Source organism: Phalacrocorax aristotelis, chromosome Z (genome assembly GCF_949628215.1).
Source record: "Phalacrocorax aristotelis chromosome Z, bGulAri2.1, whole genome shotgun sequence".
NCBI lineage: Eukaryota > Metazoa > Chordata > Aves > Suliformes > Phalacrocoracidae > Phalacrocorax > Phalacrocorax aristotelis.
Genome location: NC_134311.1, coordinates 13,758,313 through 13,781,508, shown reverse-complemented (window position 1 = coordinate 13,781,508; position 23,196 = coordinate 13,758,313). Strand labels below are relative to the sequence as shown.

Sequence of the window (23,196 nt, the reverse complement as noted above, 5' to 3'; positions counted from 1 at the left end):
GATGCTTGGATGATTCCATGCAGTAGCCTTGAAGTTTTTTTATGCTTAAGAATTATTTGACCTAATGCCAAACACAGACATTAATTTTTCTTTGAAGTCAGTTGAAATCTTAAATTATTACTTTGGGGACAGGGTCCAACAAATTGTTTTCAGTAGACACGAGAAAACAAAATTTACATGCAATGTGCAAGAGAGAGGTAGTTTCACAGTAAGAGCATATGGCAACTATGGGCTTCCTCTTTAGGTCAAGCCTTAGTTGATACAGAAGGACACAGAGGATGCTCTTCTTTTAACAAGTGTGCAATACCCTATCACTATTAAAATAAAGTCTGTGAATTTGTAGGACTAAACCAACGAAGTCTACAAGCAGTTCAGCATAGTGGGAACTCTAGACACTGAGATCTGCATGGATGAATGCAGAAGGCAAACATGACTTGACTGAGCCTTTATTTCCCCCTCTCTTCAATGTGAATGTTTCTTTGAAGTAGCATTAGTAAAATCATTTCAGAGCTCAGCTATGTGTACACAGCACTATTATTTCTTTACAGCAAGTTTTGTTGTAATAAAAAATAGTAAGACCTTTTACCCTGATACAGGGCTTTTCATCTTTGAAGCATTTTCACTACACTCTAGCTAATCTGAACACCTCTTCAAGGTAGTTAAGGTTGATTATCATCATGATTATGACTTTACAGGAGGGACAGTTTAAATTACTTAAACGCACAAAAGTGTTTGATGTCAGAAGAGGGATTAAAACTCAAGGGTCACTATGTCTAATTATTGCCCACAACTTTAGACCTTCTTCTCCCAAACTTGGTTTGCACTGTGAAGAATTACCTTCTTATACATAGACTGTCTTCTGTATTTAACAAAATAATACATTGTGTAATTAAAGTGCTTCTTACACAAACAAGAATGTTTCCGTTCATTTGGCAGATTTCACAACTCTGTCAGACAAATGGCCAGAACTTTCAGATAGTTGCAGTGACCTTAAATTGTCAGACCTTCCCGCCAGTACTTCTATGGTCAGGGTTTTCAGGTATTGACTACATGTGGTCTTTCACCACAATTCTCTTAGGCCATAAAAAAAAAAAAAGACACTTTACATTTAAGTTCAAAGGACCTTAACCTGGTGTATAAATTACTTATTTTCATCTAAAGGTCTTTTGTATTTTTGAGAGGTGTAAGGTATAAATAAAACTCAGTTCTTACGTAGTATTTTAACTTAAGCCAGGGACACATTGCCCATGAGACACAGCTGCCTGAAATACTGAGAAATCAAAGCAGAGAGACTACAAGTCATTGTGCATTTATTTTTGAAAAAGTGAAATGAAACTCCAGTACATTACTCATTTTTATTCAGATAAATGGATTTACATTGCATCATTTAGAATATGAAGTACAAAGTGCACCCTCTGGGAAAATACAAAGCTACTATTTTATTTCAAGGTTTTCTGTAACGTCGTAAATGCAATTGTGAACTGAAATTGCAAACTCTCTAGTAATCCTGTAACCAGTGTCTTTTTAATAGTGTACGTTCTTCCTGAACATCCATGGTCACAATGTTTTCCGGAGTATTATGGTGTGGTTTTGGAGGGGTGGTGTTTGATGACCTGCTTCCAATTTCAAATGGCTGCTGTAAAAAGCTGACTACACTGACAAATGCTGCATTAAGAATATCTAGATTATGGTTTACTGATTAACAGCCAGTGAACTGGATTCTATCTCTCAGTCCTGTTACAGGATTTTAATTTTAAGTTATTCAAAACTGAGTTACCAGAATGTATTATCCTCAGAAATGGAAGTATTTTAAAATGTTTGTTTCACAAAGCACTATCTCCTACCATTTAACTGAGCAGTTAAATAACCCTGAAGGCTTAAATGCATGTATGGCTCAACCTAAGTAATAAGCTGGTGTTAAGTAATGGGGATTCACTACCTGTTGATACACAGTGAGCTCACTTGAAGAAGTGTAAAATTTCATCTTGATACAGGTTGTACTTACTAGTTAACTGCTAGATTGCAATTAGCATGGTATTAAATTTGAAAACATACTTAGTTCGTATGCAGAAATACAGTTTTTCAGCTCCTTTTTCTGATTCTGAGGATAAGCTTCCCACCCGCTGTCTGGAATGTGTGAAAACAGTGGCTCAGACTAGACATCTTCAGAAACCCCATCTAATGAAGCTTTATTTTGGGCTTCCAGCTCAACATTTCTTGAAACATCTACGTCACAAAAAATTCGCCGTGAGCAGGCTTTTCCACTTGCTGTTCTGTGTTCAGATTTACCCTGGATATATATAGAGCTCTATATAGAGTAATACTCCTACAGAATACATATAGTACAGAGAGTCCATAAGCACAAAGTTGGAAAGCTGGTACCTCTCTGGACAGCAACAGTATCAAATTCCCATGGGAACAGTCTGTGCAGGAGCAGCTAGCACAGGTTTTAAATGGGAGTAAGAAAGGACTCTCTCATATGGTCCTTGAGAGTTCAAATAGTGAATATTTTCACACTATTTGAACAAAGTGAGCTCCCATATTCAAAAAGAAGCAAAAAATAGAACTGGAAAAGCAAACGGATTGCACATAGTTGTGGTAGAAGATTAATACTGCAATACAACTGGCACAGCTTTTTAAAGGGATTCAATGGAGGAAAATTGTAGTAAAATTAAACAGAAGGAATTGCCAAAAATTATTCACTAGAAGATTCTGTACATTGAAAGTAGAACATACACCTTCAATAGAAGGGCCAACCTAGAATGAGAAAAATAGGGTAAATTTCAGTGTTAATGCGGCTATACTTATGGCTATACTGCTCCGAAGTGAATAAGTTAACATGTAATCTTACCCATATCCTTCTTTCTGCCTTTGTTAAACTACAACTTTCCAAAGTCCATTTCTCATCAGTATAGTCTCATATTTTGAACTGCAGTAAAAAGTCTTCAGCTTCTCTGACAAACATCCCACCTGTGAGTGAAGATCTCTTAGAACACACCAAAGACAAGAGGGTAAAGTTTAAAGCTGCACCGAGAGCAAATTCCAGTTGCAACACAAGTTCAGCACCAGCTGCCACGGCCTTAAGTTATCATGAGTATCCTTTTTCTGGTATACAATAAGCTGCCTCACAGATCCCAGCAGATTTCTCAGCTGCGATAAAATGTAGGACGTATGCTCAGCAATGAATCCGAGCTTGCATTTACTAGCAGATATGTGACATTTTTAACAGACAGGTAGCACTGAGAGGCACATGAAAATGTAATGCCTAGATGGCTGAGGTCTCTCTGATAAGTAAAGCTGCTCGGAAGAAATTCTGCAACAAATACTCTTAAAAGTAGTACTTCCAATTAACAAGACACTGGCTGGTTTTGAAAGCTCTACACTTGATATTTATATCTGTCCATAGAAATAAAGTACATAAATATACCAAAACTATCAATATTTCTCAAAAGGTAAGGTGTATAGTAAAATTAATGTTCTGCTTAAACGTATGGAGTTGTGGTAACAAGAAAAATACCACTAATAGGAAAACTGTAATTATTAGTATATAATGATATAGTGTTTACCTTTTCATATCTCTGAAAGCTATATTTAGCTTGGAGAGCTACATATATATACTTTCTATCTATGTGCACTTCAGAAAAAAAACAAAACTCTCCTTTTTTTCCCCAAAACTTGCTCCAGTTTGTTCTCAGAATCATTTCTGGATATTGAAAAGACCACCCTTAATTTAAATCATATCAAACTACTAAATGAATTGGGTTTTAATTTAAAACAAACCTCTTCCACTTAGCTACAAATACTATAAATTACAAATTTTCACATAGATTAGAGCTGGAATTTTGGTCTTGTTCTGCCATTTCTGGCAATCCAGGACTAATCCAGTACTTTTTACTTCATGTCACTGGTTTTTTAGGTGCTCCAGGGATATTGTGTGCTGTTTAGTTCCACCCTCTGTTGACAAATTGAGGAACCGGGGGGGGGGGGGGGGGGGGCGGGTGTGTGTGTGTGTCAAATAAATCAGTGTCTCCAGGGAAACGGTAGGTGGTCCAGCTGAAATATAGACCATCTGAAAGTTAGTTTTCAGAGAGACCAAGCCAATGCTTATCATTTTTAGCACATACTTACACATTTGAGTAGATAAATTATTTCTATTATACCACAACATTTGTTTCTGCTTCTGAAACTACAGCATAACTTCGAAAAGTATTTACATACCACCAACTGCAGCATCGCGCCGTTTACAAGCAGTCAGTGAAGACTCCCGGAGAGTCACATGTAAATATGCAGATCAGAAATGGTATTAAAAAGAAGGCAGGATGGGTACCCTGGCTGCCACTTCAAGAGGTATTTAAACATAGCAGCATTCTCACTGACTTATTGAAAGTACTTCCGAGATGTAAGCTTTTTTTAAAAAGTATTAAAACCTTCACCAAGGATGCATTTCAAGGATGTAATAACGTTTCAGAGCTTACGGACCAGACGTTGGCGATGTTTCAAAAGCACGTTAGAGAAGTTCTGACAAGGCCACTGGTGAAGCGTAGGAACAGCGTATTAACAGAAATACTCAAAAATAATGGGATTGCGATATCCACTTCTGGAGTGGAGCTATCCTGAGGAAAAAAGGCAAAACCAAAGCAGTTATGTCGTGTGCTGTGACACAAAACCACGATAAACCAGATTTCAGTCCACGGAGCTCTTCTGCGTCGTTGTTCCTAATCGCTTCCTGAAGAACTCCAGCTGCGTGACCAGCGTTAGGCCAAACAGCCGGTACCGGGCTCACAGCCGGAAACGGTCCCTCAGGCGGGAGCGGAGTCTCGGGCACGCTCGGCCGCTCCCACTCGGGCCGCAGGCACGGATCCACCACGCCGCGGGGCTGCCGGGCCTCCCCCGCGTCCTCTCGGGCCAGAAGTATCCGGGGACTGGACCCCAACGGCGCCGGCGGCCTCGGCCTCCCCTCACCGCGGGCGGGCGCTGCCATCTAGCGAAGAGCGGGCGACGGCTACGCTCCCGCCGCCGAGGCGCCGCCGACCCCTGCCCGCGGCGCCGGGAGCGGGGGCCGGCGGGTGTGGGGGGGCCGGCGGGTGTGGGGCGGGGCCGGGCCGGGCCAGGCGGTGAGAGGCCCCAGCGTGCGGACGGGCTGGCCGGCTGCCAGCCCCGCCCCTCCCCGGCCTTTCCCGCCAAACATGGCCGCCGCCGTGAAGGTAAGTGGCGATCCGCGCCGCCATAGGGCGGGAAGGAGGAGGAGGCGGCGGCGGCGGCGCCCGCCACCGCCCTCAACCGCTCCCTAGCTGCCACTTCCTTCCCTTCTTCTCTTCTTGCCGGGCTGGCTGCGGAGCGTGGAGCGGGAGGGCATCAGTCACTCCGCTGCCCTCTTGGTGCCGCCGAGTGCGCGGGCGGAGGCGCTGTCTCTTGCCGCCGCGTCCTTCCTTCCCTACTTCCTTCCCATCCCCCCCGCCCTCTAGCCGGGAGCGCAGCGGCCCTCAGCGGTGCCTGGCGGTAGAGGGGTCGTCATGGCGGGCGGTGCTGGGCCGAGCGCCCGCCCCCCTGCTCTCTCCAGGCTGCCGGCTGCCCGGGCTCTCCCCGCTGGCTCCCCCGGAGCCGGCCCGGAAGGGACGAAATGTTTTTAGGTTCTTGGGTTTTTGTTTTTCTTTCCCCTTCAATGTTAGCCGGAGGCGTCTGCTTCTCAGGGCTTCCGCCCCGGCTGCGGTGTGTGGCATTAGTCAGTGAGAGGGACCAGGGCGGGTTTGTAGTACCGCGGGGTGCGCAGACCCCGAAGCTGCGGCATAAGGGAGCCGCTACAGAAGGTTTTCACCTAATACTCGTCCGTCCCGTAGGTTTAAAAAATGGCTCTAAAATGGTGAGGGCCTGCATCAGGGATGAGCAGGCCAGTTAGGCTGAAACTCTGGGTTCGTGTTTTGACCGCAATATGAATTAGTGTTCTGAGGTGATGTAACTCTCCCTGTTGTTTCGGTGTGTAGAATTCGGTTACAGTAAGAAAGCTGTCTTAACTTACAGAGGCAGCAAGTTTATTCTCTTAACTATAAATTGCATGCAGCTTGCTATTTATTTCCTTTGAAGTTAAAGTTTTTTTTTTAATGCCATCCTCTTCCTTAACACCCCCAAAATAAAAGATTGCAGATATATTTAATCATTGTTAGTTGTCACAAAGCCTCACAGCTGATCCTGACAATGCTTAACGTACTACTGTTTAAGACCCTCAGATGGACAAGTGTAGACTGTTACTGCACTGATACTTCTGTGTCTTGTGCTTGAACCTATTTGAGGAATTTCACCAAACAGTAGGTGAAGTAAGGCATGCACTTAAGTGTGATTGTTATTTGGACTTCCACAGAGAAATGCTTTTACTTTTGTGGTTCGTTATGTTTCACTTCTGTTTCTTTTCATCCCAATGTTTGAGGTGGACTATACCATAGTAAAATATGTCATGTTTCATTCCACAGCAATGCCATTTTACTTTAGATTTAATTCTTGATAACCATAGCTACAGTCTCCCATAATTTTTACAGGTTATGTCCTTCATGTGCCTTTGTAGGGTACAAAGTCTAGAATGGGGTATATGTGGCTGTCTCTGCCTTTTGAAGGAAGGTGAGACTTTTACCCCTGAGTCAGCTCCTCTCTGCCATTCCTTGCATTCAGTGTCTGGGCTGCTAGGTGGAAATAGGCCTCAGCTCTCTTGGCAGGGTATCTCCCCACTTGAGCATGGAGCAGCTGCATTCCTTTTGATAATTCACTAGAAGGTCAGTAAAGAGGAATTTAATATACAATCAGATTTTTGGGTCTCCAGCCCCTAGATGCAGCAGATATTCCTGGAGATTATGTAAATTGGAGGAAAAATTATTCTCTTGCAGAGAAGTAAAATTATTTTCAGGATTGGAGCTGCCAGCTCCAAGTTGTCATTACATTGGTTGCAGAAGCACCTATTTCAACAAATCTCTGCTGGCCTAACTTTCCTTCCACTGTAGTAGCTCTGCTGTGAATTATAGTAAGCCCAACATTTCTCTAGCCAGTGTCGCCTAAGGTGGCTTGAAGGTTGACCAAACTGCTGCTGAGCTGTTTTGCAAGGAGGAAGAAGGCAAAAGCAAATTTCAAGGTAGTCTAGCTCTTCCTCCACGCTATGGGTTCTCCACCCTGGGAGCTGTGAATATTTTGCCAGCTCATTGAACTGCTGCCATTTCTGACAGCGTGGCCATTGGTGTAAAAGCTTGCTCTGGAACTGCGCTGTGTGGCACAAGGACATATTTATGCTGCTGCAGCAGCAGGAGTAGGGAGCCCAAGAGCACATGTGAAAGCAACCTCACCAGGCCTATGCTGCCATGAACAGTACATGCTCTGTGCCACAGATGAGGTGTGCTGCTTTCCGGTACAGGAATGGTTTGTTACAGTGCTGGCTCTGTACGTTCATAAGGACCTTAAAGCATTGCAGTTCCAAATAGCTTTTATGTCATGTAGCCATAGCTGACATCTCCACCATTGCACTCTTTTCCTCAGTCCCAACAACTTTCACTTCACTAGATATAAAAATTCAAACAGATAAGCATTCCTTTTTGAATATTCTCAACCTTAAGTCATAGGGGACTAATAAAACAAGCATTATACCAAACTAAAGCTAGTTAAGTTACTGAAGAAACATTTTTTTCCCTATAGATTAAAAAAAGTTACCATTTTGATCCTGGCTTCTGTTAATGTAGTAATCTTCCATGTTTACTGAATACATGCATGAACAGTGTTAAAGGTGGTCTTTTGTTGGCTTTGAGTTTTATGATTGCTCCTGTTGCATAGTTCTTACACAATTCTTAAGGCAAAAAATTGTTCATCCTAAAATGTATATAGTTTTCGAGATTTTCATGAGCCATCTATATTCTGAATGTTTGTGATAAATAAGCAACATGAATAACACAGGAACAGATCCATCAATACTACTGCAGACAATGATCTAGGTCTTCCCTAATGCTTGCGTATATTCAGGGTTGGAGTTTTACTGGTATTTCCCTTTGCACTACTCCTCGTGGTCCACACGGGGGTAGCAAAAGGAAATAGGAGGTCTGTTAAAAGCACTTCAGCGTATGAGCGTTTACACCATCTGGTGTGGAAAACTTTCTCAGTGAACTATTTAATGTGTAATGAAGACTGCAGGGCCTCTGCTTGGTGAAACAAAATGCTTGATGAGACAGCGTTATAACATAGTAATTGAACAAATAAGGTGTCTATGAATGTGGAAGTTAAGCAAAAGCTAGAGTAAGACAGTTGGGCATGTGTTGTGTCAGGGAGGTGTATGTGTTGAAGTCTGGAGGTTTTACCTGGGGGATGTTCCGTCTTTAAAAGTAATTAAAAAATGGTGGAACCATGCAGTAATATGTCTTGCCAGAGTGGTTCCAAATATTTTTTTTTTCCATAATAAGCAACTCAGCTATGATATGAATTCTTCAACTTTGCAAACTACTGGTCGCATTCAAGGAATTCAAGGGAAAAAAAAGTAGCATTTTCTCAGTGTGTGATAAATTGTGACATTACTTTTAAATATCATTACTAAGCTTGAGGTAGTGAAGGGCCTGACAGTACCCATTCCATCCAAAGAGCTAGAAGTGTTCTGAACTTAGGAGAAAACTTGATTGAAAATTGAATTATCGCTAGAAAGAGGAAAACAGGACACTTTCCCATGATGAACTAGAAACAAGAAAATTCAGATGCATTTTTCTTTAGCTGGAGTATTAAATGACATGTGAGTTTAGACTCAGCGAGAATATAAGTTTCAAGTTACCTTTTTCTTTGCTTCTTTTTATGAAAGAACAGATGAGCAGTGAGCAAGAACAAGAAATCAGTGATTACTAAAGCATGACAGATAGGTGATAATTATAAGTCACTTCATGCTTCTTCACTCCAAGTTGTATCAAAACAACACAGGACTTTTAGCCTGATGTCCTAAGGAAATAAAATGTACTTTATTTAAGTGGCCCTTTGCTTTACCCTCTCCTTTCCCATCCCATTATGCTTTGAAACTGTAGTCAATTTCATAAAAACTTTGGAAAGAAGTAGTTGGAAAAATGTAGGGGGAGAAAGTGTCTGTTAAGTTTCTACTTAGGGAGAGGTTGTGTGTTGTATAAAACCTGACACCAGTACCTCTACAGGGGAAGCAATTAATGACCCAGCTGCAGGCAAAGTTTGAAAGAGCACTTACACCTTCTTAGGTACCAGGAGACCTAACTGTAAATATGTGAAGAAGCCCAGCAGTGCTCACAGCAGGTGAAAACCTTTGCATTTTACTTGTGAAGATGCTGTTGAGTTTCCCCTTTTACAGAAGCTGTGCAGAGACAACTTAGAGGAATGTGGAAGCTCTTAGATCTTGGTGTCAACACAAAAACCTCTCAATTTTTGGAAAAAGGTTTTCATTATTTTGTATGTATAAGACTGTATAATAATGCCTGGTATTGAGTGTGGTCGTTACATACAGGAACGTTTTTCCCCATATAAACAAGTAGCTTTTGTCATAATATGCGTTATACAGGCATTTCTCACTCATTAGAGGCATTCCCAAATAACAGCCTTCATTTTTATATTGGGAATAAATGATGAATTGGCACATCTTTGTGCATTTTCCATAGCTTTTTAAATTTGGTATTTTTATGGGGAGAATCATAGTGTAAGATATTGGCAAGTTAAATACAGTTGTTTAAAATCAGTCATTTGAAATTTCATTTCTAGGAAACTGCGTTGGTCGTATTATGTTTGATTGATCTGTAGTCTAGCCCCATCTCAAGCAGAAGATACATTTTGTAGTTGCCTAGTTTGTTTTTCAGTCATACTGTTAAATGGATTGTCATCTCAAGAATACTAATATATACTTTTCTGTGTGAGATCGGAATTATTGGTGGAACTGGCCTGGATGATCCCGATATCTTAGAAGGAAGAACAGAAAAACATGTGGACACTCCTTATGGCAAGGTCTGTATAACCTATTTTTTTATCGCTGAGACTTTTTGCTGGTTTTAAAGATGTTTGTATGCTTTCAGAATTTTCAGGCTGTTAAATGAATGCATAAAGGAGGTACTGTCACAAGACTATTTCCTTTCAATTGCTATGTATTGTGTGATTCCTAGTTTGTAGAAACAAGGTGTTACAAAGATGATGTGCAAAGGAGACTACACCTCTTTTTGTTTGTAGATTGGGTGAATTTACAAACTTGGTCCTGAATTTGCAGTCAAGAAGGATAAACCCTGTCTTTCAAATATGTGCTGCTGTGTGACCTGTTGTATATGTCAGATAGCTCCAGGAGCCTTTCTGGATTGCAGAACACTGTTCTTTGAGGTATATAGGCCACCACTTTCCCTGTAACCACTGAATTATGCTTTAGATACCAATGGTCTCCTTACAGTCATGTTTATAACCACATAATTTGAAACTGATTTGAAACTGAAGCTCTGAAACTGTTTTTGTGGCACGGGTATTCTTTACCAACTCTCCTTCGCATTGCTTCATCCCTTTTCCTCGGCAAAGGGGAGTGGAAGCTAGGGGTGTTGCTCTATATGCAGTGCTGAGTGTGTTGTGAAAGGTAATTCCTGCCCCAAAGCATTTATAGTAGGAACAGGCAAGACAAAGGATGATAGAGTGTTGTAGGCAGGAAATCAGGGAGGGAAGAGGTTCTAGTTCACAAGAGAAGTTCATAGAATAACTGGATCTCAGATATTCTGTAATGTCATAAGACCAGGGGAGTCTGGGTGCTTTACAGTTGCCATTGGAATTATGAAATATACCAGTGTAAGCTAGTGTACTTACAAATAAACATCTGGCATGTGGTAGCAAGAGCCAGTTTCTGGGTAGAAGCTTGCCAGAAAGCTCAGCGCTATGGTGTGTGATTGAAAATTTGAATCCATGCCTCCAGTCAAAATTATTTCAGGGGGAAGAGCATAAAGAGCAAAAGGAGTTTGTGTGCACACCATTCAAGAAGGAGAAAGAGATTAAGATTAAGGGGGGAGGAAACACAATCAGAAAAATATATTTGACTTTTCCACCATCCTTCAAAATCTGTTAACAAACTGCAAGCGAATGAAGGGAACTTGCCTCTTCCATTTTCTGTACCCTGCTCTCCAAATGGTAGCCAGTGTTGTTCTGAAGTAGAATCCATTGGCTAAAACAAACCAGTTGCCAATGCATTCCCTATTTTTTAAGAGTCATGGATGGTTGTAGCTTGGGTGTCTGGAGGCTGCTCACAAAGCAAAAATAGCATTATTCTTGTAGTAGATACTAACTGAAGTCTTCGTATCCAGGAAGGATGAACACTCTTCTCCTCCCTCACAGTGGTCTTTTCAGATTGGAATTAAGGGCATGGTGGCAGCACAGCGTTTGGAGGGCTGTTCTGTCACAGCTCTGGGATGCAACAGGATTTGGGTGGCTGAAATTCTGCAGTGCGGTAGGTGGCCTACAGCAGGATGTAGTATTACTGAGAAGAGTAGGAGTACCTGCAGGATGTCTTCTCCACAAGGGAGTGGAAAAAGCTTCCTCAATCATGCACCTTTGGTCAAGGCAGAAGGCTTTTTAAATTTCATTTAGGAAGCAGCTTAGCTACTGTCTTTCCATGTTCTCTGCAGAATGCAACATGGATGGGGAAAATAAATCTTCATTGCCTGTTGTGGTTTGTGAGAAACCTTGATCAATGGACTGGCTGTGGCTGAGCTTGCCTGTTATGAATTTAGCATAGGCTCAACTTAAGAAGCTTGTGAGTATTCTGTCTCTGTGTATGGGTGGAGGGGAGTGGTAGAATTGTAATGTCATGGTAGGAACCCAAGAGTGGATTCTACATACTACGGTGAGCTGAACTGGACTGTTAAGCTGAGCTGTATGGAAAACTGCAACTTCATGGGTCTTCTGTCTCTGTGAAAGGGAGCACAGCCAAAGAGCAAGCTTTTGTCTTTACCCTTGCTGGCCTGTCTCTCTTCTCTCTGCCTGTAGATCTGAACTCACAAAGAATTCAGGCCATCAGTCTGATAGTTGCTTCATGTAGATTCACTCCTGCATAGAATCGCATTAACTTCAATGTTTGAATGCAGTTTTCATTCTCACTGAGCAACTGGTAAATCAGCCTCAGTGTAAGATGTGTGGGGCTTAGACCACAAGTTACAGTGGCATAAAGTGCATTGAGTCGTTCAAGTTGATGGGCTTCAATTGAAGCAGAAACAAACCTCAAAAATTTAATTGGTATCATTTGGTGGATCAATGCTTGGTTATTTTGCTGCTAAGACTTTTTAGCATTCAGGAGGGAGGTGTTTTATGACCTGTTTCTCTCATTTTAGAACAACAGAGGTGAGAGAAGCCACTATTGCTGAATGCATAAGGGCAAATGGGAACTTTTTCAAGTTTGCTTGGAAAAGTTTAGAAGTTTGTGATTTATGTTAGTATTTTTTTCTGAAAGTGTCTTGTTCTTGATTCTTATGAAAATAAAACCAAATTGGGATTTGTCTGCCATAAAAATGCCTTTTCATAAAGCTGTGACATCAATGGAGAGAGAATCTGTCTGAAGTTTTAAGAGGTAAAGGGCTTAATCTAAAAAAACTGTTCAGAACTTTGTGGTCTTTTAATTGCTGAGAGAATCAGAGATGCAACATAAGTCTATTTAGTTCAAGGAAAACTAGGAAGAATGAAAATGAATGCCTGAATGCCAAAAGAAAAATGCAAGGCATTAAAAAAATATATGTCCATTTCATTCTATGCTGTAAAAATGCAGAGTGTATAGGTCTACTTTCCTTAAATTTTGGTTTTTAATTCTAAGATTTCTTGGCAAGGACACAACCTTTTTTGGACAACCTTACTGGTGGTGACGTTCCTTGGCACCTTTGACATTTGACAACAACAAAACAGACGTTTCTTTAATGCTGTTTCTTTGCTTTTAGAAGCAGAATAGCTTACATTTTGTTCACATAGAGTCCTTCAAGCATCTTCTGCTTTGTCCTTCTTGAATCATAAGAATCATTTAATGACAAAACTTACATCATTTGGGAATGTGGGGGTATTATTTTTGGGTGAAATATGGAAAAGTCAAAAGGAAATTGGTATGACAATTTTTTGCAATTCTATATATTGGCATTGGTACTTCCATGATCTTTCAAGTCACATTAGTAATCCTAGTGAAAATGCAATACATTATTTCTTTAAAAAAATAAATATGCTTACAGCTGTAAATATTTCAGCCTTCTTTTCTCCCTTGTCTACTTCCACCATTTTCATTGCATAAAAAATTTTGTGTTCTATGGAAAATACCCTAAAACTTTTTGGGATTCCATCTCCAGGTGTGGAAAATACTGTTGTCTTAAATGCTGTTGCAAGTAATTTCCTTACCCTATACCTCCTTCATTGAATTTTGAAGCTACTAATAAAACTTTTCTAAAAAAACTAATAAAACTAAAATTCAGAATGTACTTTCCGTTAGATTGTTCTGCTTTCTAGATGACAGAACTTGGTTCTGAATCCCCTTTGCCCAAATCAGCAACATATCTTCCTGTTCTAGAAAATTACTTTAGGTTCTCCCCTCTTTTTTTGGTCATAGGTATATCTAGCAGACAAAGCCAGGGAGGTGTCCTCCTTGTAAATGAGCTTTGTAAGCTTGCATCAGGAAAATCAGACGATGTGATGTAACACTTAAGCTCCTTTTCTGCCTCCTCAGCACGATGTGCATTGTCTGTGACCTAAACTAGATCACGGGTTAGATAAAGGCTTGGGGAACCTATGAAATACTTTTCCATCTCAAGTTTTCCTTAGACTGTTATTTGGCTTGATCAGTCTATTTCCTGTTCCAGCTTGCTTCTGACGTGAGACCGTGGAAAAAAATGAAATCTGTAAGCACCACAGGAACAATACTTTATGCATAGTTATGTTGCAGACAAAAGGGATTTATGTCCGTTTTTTGTTACTGTCATAATTTAGGGCTAACTGTCCAGGGTTCTTTGCTTCCTTTTCTGTTTTGCAACACTGAGTAATATGTATCTGACTTGGATTTTGTGGAAGGGGGGAAGTAGTTAAATAGGTACATGAATTACTAATGGTTGAGAACTTCGTATTTGGCCTTTTATTAAATCCAGCTTTAAAAATACTGTACTACAGCTTTAAAATAAGGTTGTTCCATTGGAAGTTTTTATTATTTTTTCAGCATCTCAAAGTTCCTGACTGCAACTGAGATAAGAGTAGAGAGGTACAGCACTAGAAAGAACCTGTGGGAGAAAGAGCAGAACAGAAGCATACACCAGCTCTGTTAAGTGGTTAACACCTAGTTTGGAATTTCTGTGTATTTAGCTTCCTTGTAAGTGTACACACAGATTTATCTTTATTCTTTTCTTAAACTGTCAGTTCATCATTTAGCAGTGCATTCTTTGTTCCAAATCTTTCTTTTTCCTCTGCCATGTTTCTAGGAATCATGTGCAAACAGGTATTCAAGCAGTCACCTGGAAGATGCCCTGAATTTCCTGTTCTGTGGAAACCTGTATAAAGATGACAAATGGCCACCGTGAAGCCTTTTGAAGTGACTAGGATGGCAGTAGTTCAGGAAGGAAACCCTGACTGCTGCAACTAGGTTTTGAAATCTGTAGGATTTCAAAGCTATTGCACTCTTGCTGCGTCATCAGTGTTTGCTAGAAGTCAGCGGAGTTCTGTGGTGGGGATGAGTATCAAATAGCAGTTAAATTGCACCTTCCTACCCCAAATCTTCTGGAACTTGATAGAAACTTGAATCTATTGCTTGCAATAAACTTCAGTCTGTCACTTGTAAAGCAAAGGGTCCAGTCTTCAACATTCTGATCTTTACTTCACATTTTTATAAGAGGCAAGGAATTTGGGCTGAAGTCTTCTTTAGTTTTTAAGAGTATTTTTGTAACCTGCGGTGAGCTAAGTTGCATGTTTATTACTTCACACCACAAATGTGTGCTTTCTAAACAAAACAAACCCAAAAAACAAAACCCCAAATGCTAATTATTGTGAGCCGTCATTGCTATGGAATGTTGCAACATCAAAATGCCTTGGCAAATAGACAGCAAGGTTTTCACCGTTTGAAATTTCACTTTTAAAGCCGTGTCTGGTTCAGAAGAGTATGTGTAAAGTAAGGTGAGTAGATTGAACATTTAAATGTCAATGGGTTAATATTAAATGGGAACTTTTTAAAAGAAGGCAGAATACACTACAGTTCTGAAAATAAATATTTTGGAATGTTCCCTTTATTAAGAAAAAAAAAGTGGTAAATCTGCATCTAGCAGAACTTAAATCTAGGAGACTGAGTAAATTATGGTGCTTTGAAGATATATCACGCTAAAAATGACCAAAAAGAGCTGTGCAATAGGGAGTAGAAAGTGGTGTTTTTATTAGAAATTGTATCTCTAAAATGCAATTGTATTGGACTCACATCTTACTTTATTCTAGATGTCTGCAAGTTTTCATGTGTAAAACTAAATTATATTTGAAATCATGCAATTAGCATTAAAATACAAATAAAATTGCATAAAGTAGCAGGCAACAGAACATTTCTAAATGCAAATGTGTGAGTCCTTCCAGATACTTGCAAATTTACGATTAGTAAATAAATCATAATTTTGTTAGTAGCTATTTCAGCTTTAAATCCCAGGACAAGGAGGAGAGATTGCCACAGAGTGACTTCCAGCTTATTTACAGTTTCTTCTACACTGCAATAAAAAGAGTGAAATGCATGCAGTTCTGACCTGGGTAGGAGAAGTTGCACATTCTGCACCACTGTTCAGCACAAATGCAGTTTAGCATCTAATTAAACAGAGGCCTTACATTTTTTTAACAAAAGGCAAGCTAGAAGCATTGTGTATTTCAGATCCCTGATGCGTGTATCCCAGGAGCAGACCACAGTCCACAGAGCAGTTAATTTGTTGTAGCGGCTGTTCATGACTTGGTAGCTGCCCCATGTGGGCAATAAGACCATCTCTAAGGCAGGGCACATGTGCTAGCTGGGCAGCTAAAAACAAAATGCTCCAGCTTCCTGGCTGGTTGGTTAGTCAGGAGGAATGCCTTTTCTCATTGTATAGCTGTGAGAGCAGGGCACATGCTGTCTGCCGGTCCCTAGGCTGACCAGAAGCAACACTACTTCTGCCGCTAGTGTACCAGAAGTTCTCTGTCATATCACAGTTCACTTCCCAAAACGCAGGACTCCCAGCAGCAGGGAAGAGGGATTTTATCAGGAAGGTGGCAGGGAGCGAAGGGTGGGTTGGAGGAGTCTAGAACGTGAGTGTGAGCTAGGGTGGCCATGGTAGAAAGGGGACAGAGAAGATAATGGGGAGTGTTATGGAAAGGGACAGATAAATTGTGATCTTTGTTGGGAGAAGGCTTTTAGTAGGGAATGGCACCTGTTTAGCGAAAAGCAACAGAAGTTTACAGGAGAGAGTAAGACCTGCTAACCAATTTCAAGCCAACATGTACCTGCTTCTTTGTTCATGTTTGTGTAGCACTGTTGAAATACTGTTTCAAAGTGTTTGAAGGTATTACTGTTTCAAACCCTAAAGGGTTGCAGTATTAGTGTTAGTACCAACACAGAAAAATTGTGATAATCCTTTTGATGTCAAGTTTGATCTTCCTGTTTCAGACTGTTTTACTAATCTGCTATACCAAATTACAGACTTACTCCAAGCTGAAGATGTCAGACTACAGTGGTAACCAGTATTCCCTTGTATAACTATCCTGCTTATTTTTAAGTAGCAGTTAAGGATTCTAATGTGATTGTCAGGCTGTAACTCATTCTTATTTGCTTGTTTTGCAGCCATCGGATGCTTTGATATTGGGAAAGATTAAAAATGTGGACTGTGTGCTTTTGGCAAGGTAAGTGAGTATTTTAAGCGGTTTTATATTATGTGTCTTAAAGTTCTCTCCAGAGTTTTCCTTTTTACATTAGGTGAACTCAAGTTTTACACTGACCCATCTTGCTTTGTGTGGCTGCTAGCAAAGTCTAGCAGAAGTCTGGGTTTTTCCATGAACAAATCTGATGCAGCAAGGACTGAGAGTATTGATAATACTGTCTAGGTTAGGAAGGAGGAATCCAGTAGGGGGTGCTGCCCTAGGAGGAACGGCAAACTGCAAGGTTGCCCGGTCTGGCGGTAGGTGGGTTGTGCCTGATAACCTCAGTAATCCATCTGCTCCCTGTGTTTCCAAATTTCTTTTGTGAAACTGGGAAATTGCCTGCTTCCAGATGAACTCTACCTCTGGTACTGCTGCAGACTCTTCCAGATCATTCCTTTTAATTACTGAGTCCTCTGGCTATTACCTTTATGGCTTAGGAGGCTACATTCCATGCAATTCTTCCTCCCTGGATGATTTTTATTCAGACATCTCTTAGTATACTCAGAAGAGACTCTGGAAGCAGGATTGACAAATGAGTGCATAGAAATTTCACACCGATGTAACAGTGGATATCTAGGACCAGTGTGCTACTAGATTAAGAACACTAACACTTCTCAGCATCAGAACAGCATGGGCAGAGCCAGGTGCTGATAAGAGGGTCCATCAGCAGTCGCAGACAAGTCAGGATGATGAATTGAGTCCAGGCAGGAGCAGTAGGAGATGGTGCACGTGACAGGGCTGGAGGCAAGGCTGCAACATGTGTCCAAAGTCCATCCAGAAAACAGGTCTGGGGACAAACTATAGCCATATACTGAAGGCCATCCAGGAGACAGGGCTGGGGACAGGCATACCTGTGACATAGCTCAGGCCAGGAGTAAAGGCTGGGGTCTGAGCTTGGCAGTGGGAGCACCTAGGCTCGTGGGCACTGGGTGTTTGGGTGGGGGCCATGGGTTAGTCTGACCAGGGCAATTACAACCCAGTGATATACATGGGGCCCTGCTCTTTTCATGCCAGTATTTTTCCATTAAGCTGGTGACTGCTACCATCTCTGCAACTACACTTTTATCTGTGGTTTTACTTTTCTTCTCTTTCATGGAGTTTGGTCGTGTGTTTTATTACACCTGGACAATATTATTCTTATTTTCTTAAATGCTAAGTTGAGGTCTCATAGCTGTGCTGTATCAAGGTAGGCCTTGATCTACAGTTGGCTGAGCAACTTGGCTCCGATTTACCTCCTCACTGAGATTTATGACCACTTACTATACAACCCCCATGAGTTTACTGTTGGGGCTAAGATACCTGCAATTCATTTTGTGTTTTGGGAAAAATAAGAGTTGCTCGTGATTGCCAGATTAAAAAAAAAAAAAGCATGTATATTCTAGAAGATGATTATGACAACAGCTGCAACATTAAACAATAAATCTAGATGCCTAGTAGTTTATCAGAAATGCTAATGACGACATGGGGATCCTACCTGACAGTGCATGAGCATGTTGTGTGCAGCTACCAGTTTCCAGTTGATCAAATTCTTAAGACCTTTTGGTCTCTGTGAAAGAACAGTTGGGAAATTAAGTTCCTCCTTACTTCTTAAGTAGTTGAAAATAATTTTCAAATGTGTTTAATCATTATGTGAGTGATGTACCTCTGTATCAATGACTGAGATAACGCTAAAGCTTATGCTTATAAGGCTAAGTATTTCCTGTAGAGAACAAACATACTGCAACAGTATAAAGTCATTCTTCTAATTTATGAAAGCTGTCAGATTTTAAGAGCAAAGAGAAAAATGTGATGATTCTGCTGTTTTCTTTGGGAAGATGACAGCTTAAAACTGTGTTCTTTCTGTTTTTAATTTCCTGTGGTGTGCTGTTCTTTTCTGGGTAGGAGAATACAAACAGCACTTCTGAGCAGAAAATTTGTAGAGGTTTATATAATCTCACAAATTTGTTGTAGTGTATGAAATATTTAACTTACCACACCTGAGTTTTCAGAATCTGTGAAACTGACTTACAAAATTCAGAGAAAAATGCATGCTTTTTATACTCTTGAAGCTGCTAACGTATATTTGGATTGTATTTTCAAGATTCTTTTCATTGCAGTCTTGAACTTAAAAATTTTACATTTAAAAAGAAACTACATCACTTCTTCTCAAATCAAATACTAAGAGAACCTTAATACAGTTAGGAAAACAAGCTACACTGGAAGCAGCAGAACTGATCAGTTCCATTTACAATGTTGTTAGGGAAATTACATCTCCTGGAATTCTCTTTATCTGGGAGAAGGGAGGCAATTTCAGTGTGATTTATTTTACTCTCTTGCAACATACATCTGTGCAGACATGGAAGACATCATACAATTATGCCATCGAACGTCAATTACCGTGCCAATATCTGGGCATTAAAAGAAGAAAATTGTTCGCATGTGTTAGTGACTACTGCCTGTGGCTCATTACAAGAGGAAATACAACCTGGTGATCTTGTCATAATTGACCAGTTCATAGACAGGTAAGTAACATTGTGTTCTTAGTTTTGGGGGAATAAAAAGGGGACAAGTGGGGTTAAACCATATCATAACCTCATAATGTTAAATAAAGTTTTTGTGAAATGGGGCAATAGCCTCACTTCTTATGGCAAAAAGTGAGATTCATACAAGTCGTGATAGGAAACAGGAATGAGATTACAAGAAGTTCGGCTCTAACAGCCATAGAAGAAATACCAGCCTTTGAAGAACAGCCTTGAATGAATGGAAGTATAACTCCTTGGGAAGACTTTTCTGAAGAGATCTACACTCAGATGTGGGGGAGAAACATGGATAAGAGCACAGGCTGTTCTAAGTTTTAAGAAGAATCTGTAATGAGATGGAGAGGTGCAAGAAACTGTAGTAGGAGCCAGGTAGGAAAATATATGCAGTAATAGTGAGGCTCTACAGAAGACAGACAAAATGTAACACAGTGGGAAAAGAGAGGAGGTGGTTTTGAAACAAGGAGAGATGCTAACATTTTTGAATTGCTAAGAATCATAAGGAAGTAAAATTTCTCCATAGATTCTGTATTCCAGTCAGTCCTCCCCTCCTTGATTATCTGATGTTCAGAAAAATTCAAGCAAAGGGGGAGGAAAAAAGTGCTACATTTAATGATCACCAACTACACCAAATATTTCAAAAATACAGTTACACATTTTAAGAGGTAAATTTATTATTACTACTTACAGGTGTACTATATCTAGAAGTCATATTGTTGTTCCACCCAATTTTAAGTGTTTGGAATGGTTTACGTGGCCTTTTTGTGCTTTCGTGAGGCTGCTGGAAATATTTCATCGCCAACTGAACATGTATACCTAGGTTTGTTCTCTGTAGTGCAGTGCTATTCAAGTTTTGACTTACTGACATGTTTTGTGTAATTGAAATGCTTTTTTTCTTTTAAGAGAGTATGTTTTAAGTACCCTGCAGAAGCAAGCCCTATATAAACTGCTTCCTGTTTTACTAGAGTTGATTTATGGGTGGAGAGCAGCTGTACCACTGACAATGGTTGTCTTTTTTTTTTTTTTTTAAGTCGAAAAGTATTTAGGCTGATCACTTTGTTTATACATGTTAAATCATAATCATCCTTATTCTGCCAGTAGTACTTGGAAATGAATAATTTTAGAATGAATATTGATTTATGTAGGAAAGATATTAAACATACTTGGGAACATGGTTTTGATGACTGCGAGTAAAGCACTAGTTATTTTGACAGCATTATCATCTAGCAGGTAGGTGAGGGGACCCTAACTGTGCTGCGCTGTGAATTGCATGCATGGTAAGAAGTACCCTCTGGCCCAGAGAGCCTGCAGTTTTAAAAAAGAAACAGTTGGAACGATTGCATTTATTATCTGCTATGGATGAGGGGTGGAAGTATGGAGGAACTAACTCATGCACAGGTCAGGCAGAAAGACATTAACAGAGCCAGGAAATGAACCAAGATATGAAATCTGAGACCACCTCTCATCCAAACTGTCATTACCAAAATGAACAATTCATTTTGAAGCTACCTAATCTCTTCCCACAGCTTTAAATTTCCCAGCACTTGCCAGCCTGCATCATAAATTCTATGCTGGAAGGGAAATAATCAGCTTGGTTAAGTTTGGGTTTTAAGAACATGTCCCTTTCAAGAAGAAGGGGAAAAAAAGGTTATAGAACAAATCAGTATATTTATCTGATGTGAAGATGACTGAAAGGACAGGGATCATGTACGTTGAAACAAAGAAGGCAAATAGTATCCTGGGCTGCATTAGTACAGGTGTTACCAGCAGGTCGAGGTGATCCACCTTCCCCTCTACCCAGCACTGGTCAGGCCACACCTGGAGTACTGTGACGGGTTCCAGCTTCCCCAGTGCAAGAGGAACATGGACATACTGGAGAGGGTCCAGCAAAGGGTCACGATGGTGCTGAAGGGACTGGAGCATCTCTCCTATGTGGAAAGGCTGAGAGATCTGGGGCTGTTCAGCCTGGAGAAAAGAAGACTCAAGGGGGATCTCATCAATCCATACAAATATTGAAGGGAGGGTGCAAAGAGACAGAGCCAGGCCCTTTCCAGTGGTGACCAGTGGCAGGACCAGAGGCAGTGGGCACAAACTGAAACACAGGAGGTTCCCTCTGAACAGTAGGGAACACTTTTTTGCTGTGAGGATGACTGAGCACTGGTACAGGTTGCCCAAAGAGGTAGTGGAGTCTACCTGCTTGGAGATATTCAGAAGTCACCTGGACATGGTCCTGGGCAACTAGTTCTAGGTGGCCCTGCTTGAGCAGGGCGTTGGACCAGACAACCTCCACAGGTCCCTTCCAACCTCAGCCATTCTGTGATTCTGTGATCTGTGTTTTCATTTAGAGTTTGTTCAGATGGTCACCAGTAGTAATGGCATAGCTTGTATATGAGCAGTGTTTCATATGGGCAAGTAAGTTTTCATTTTGATGTAGAAGAATGGGAACTTGTAGGGACTTGTTTCATGGCTCCAGGAAACGAAGAAGCTTCTCAGAAAAGCATGTGAGAATGTATCAGTGTGGAAAACAATATGTAATATGAATTTTTAAAATCATTACTAGTTTGCCCTTTAATTCAGAAAACTGACAAGTCATAATAGTCTGTTTCATTTGACAATTTGATTTCGGTGATAAGTCCTTTTCCCTGATGTCTTTGCCGGTGAGTGTTAGACTGCTGGTTCTTTGGACGTAGGGTCTGCATTTTTACCTTTCACAAGGGTGTATCATGTGTAAGACTGATTGCATTATATATCATAAATCATTGAGAATTATGAATCATTATGGGCTTCTACAGTATGTCAACCAGAAAAGGAAGGTTAAAGAAAGCATACCCCTCAGATGAACAAGAATGGCAACCTAGCATCAACAGATGAGGAGAAGGCTGAGGTAATCAACAACTTCTTGGCCTCAGTCTTGCAGGGGTGAGAAGATAACCTTTCTTCTCATCCCTTGTGAGTCGATGGACCACAAGATGGGACTGTGGGAGCTGGGGTTAAAGCCCCTCATACTGTAAGGGAAGATCAGGTTTGTTACCACCTGAGGAACCTGAACATACACAAGTCTGTGGGACCTGATGAGATGCATTGCAGAGTCCTGAGGGAATTGGCTGATGTAGTTGCCAAGCCACTCTCCATGATATTTGAAAAGTCGTGGCAGTCAGGTGAAGTCCCGGGGGACTGGAAGAAGGCAAACATTGTGCCCACCTTTAAAAAGGGTAGAAAGGAGGACCCTGGGAGCTACCGTCCTGTCAGCCTCGCATCTGTGCCTGGGAAGATCATAGAACAGATCATCCTAGAAGCTACGCTGAGGCACATGGAGGACAGGGAGGTGACTCAAGACAGCTAGCATGGCTTCCGCAAGGGCAAGTCCTGCCTGACCAACCTAGTGACTTTCTATGATGGAGTGACTACATCAGGGGACAAGGGAAAAGCAACAGGTGTCATCTCTCTGGCCTTTGACATAGTCCTCCACAGCATCCTTCTCTCTAAATTAGAGAGATACGGATTTTATGGGTGGACTGTTCAGTGGATAAGGAATTGGCTGTATGGTCACATCCAGAGGGTAGTGGTCAACAGCTTGATATCCAGATGGAGACTGGTGACAAGTGGTGTCCTTCAGGGGTGCGTACTGGGACCAGTACTGTTTAATGTCTTCATCAATGACATAGTGGGATTGAGTGCACCCTAAGCAAGTTTCCAGATGACACCAAGCTGAGCGGTGCAGCTGACATGCCTGAGGGATGGTATGCCATCCAAAGTGACCTTGACAACCTGGGGAGGTGGGCCTGTAAGAACCTTATGAGGTTCAGGAAAGCCAAGTGTGAAGTCCTGC

The 23,196-nt window shown here is 41.0% G+C and overlaps 1 protein-coding gene and 1 long non-coding RNA gene across 2 annotated transcripts in view; one reads left to right on the top strand and one right to left on the bottom strand.

Annotated features, from left to right (window-relative positions):
- Window positions 1–1,293: 1,293 nt before the first annotated feature.
- Window positions 1,294–5,051, bottom strand: LOC142050016 (uncharacterized). The gene is made up of 3 exons (XR_012657887.1): window positions 4,219–5,051; window positions 2,852–2,970; window positions 1,294–2,757 (listed from the first exon to the last, which is right to left on the bottom strand). It is a non-coding gene; the product is annotated as an uncharacterized LOC142050016 (long non-coding RNA).
- A 32-nt stretch (window positions 5,052–5,083) lies between these two features.
- The window catches only part of MTAP (methylthioadenosine phosphorylase), a 35,934-nt gene continuing 17,821 nt past the window's right edge, over window positions 5,084–23,196 (top strand). The window contains exons 1-4 of the mRNA XM_075078311.1: window positions 5,084–5,204; window positions 9,877–9,963; window positions 16,775–16,833; window positions 19,185–19,352. Coding sequence (XP_074934412.1) covers window positions 5,187–5,204; window positions 9,877–9,963; window positions 16,775–16,833; window positions 19,185–19,352 — 332 coding nt within the window. The 5' untranslated portion in view covers window positions 5,084–5,186. The remainder of the gene's footprint in view (window positions 5,205–9,876; window positions 9,964–16,774; window positions 16,834–19,184; window positions 19,353–23,196) is intronic.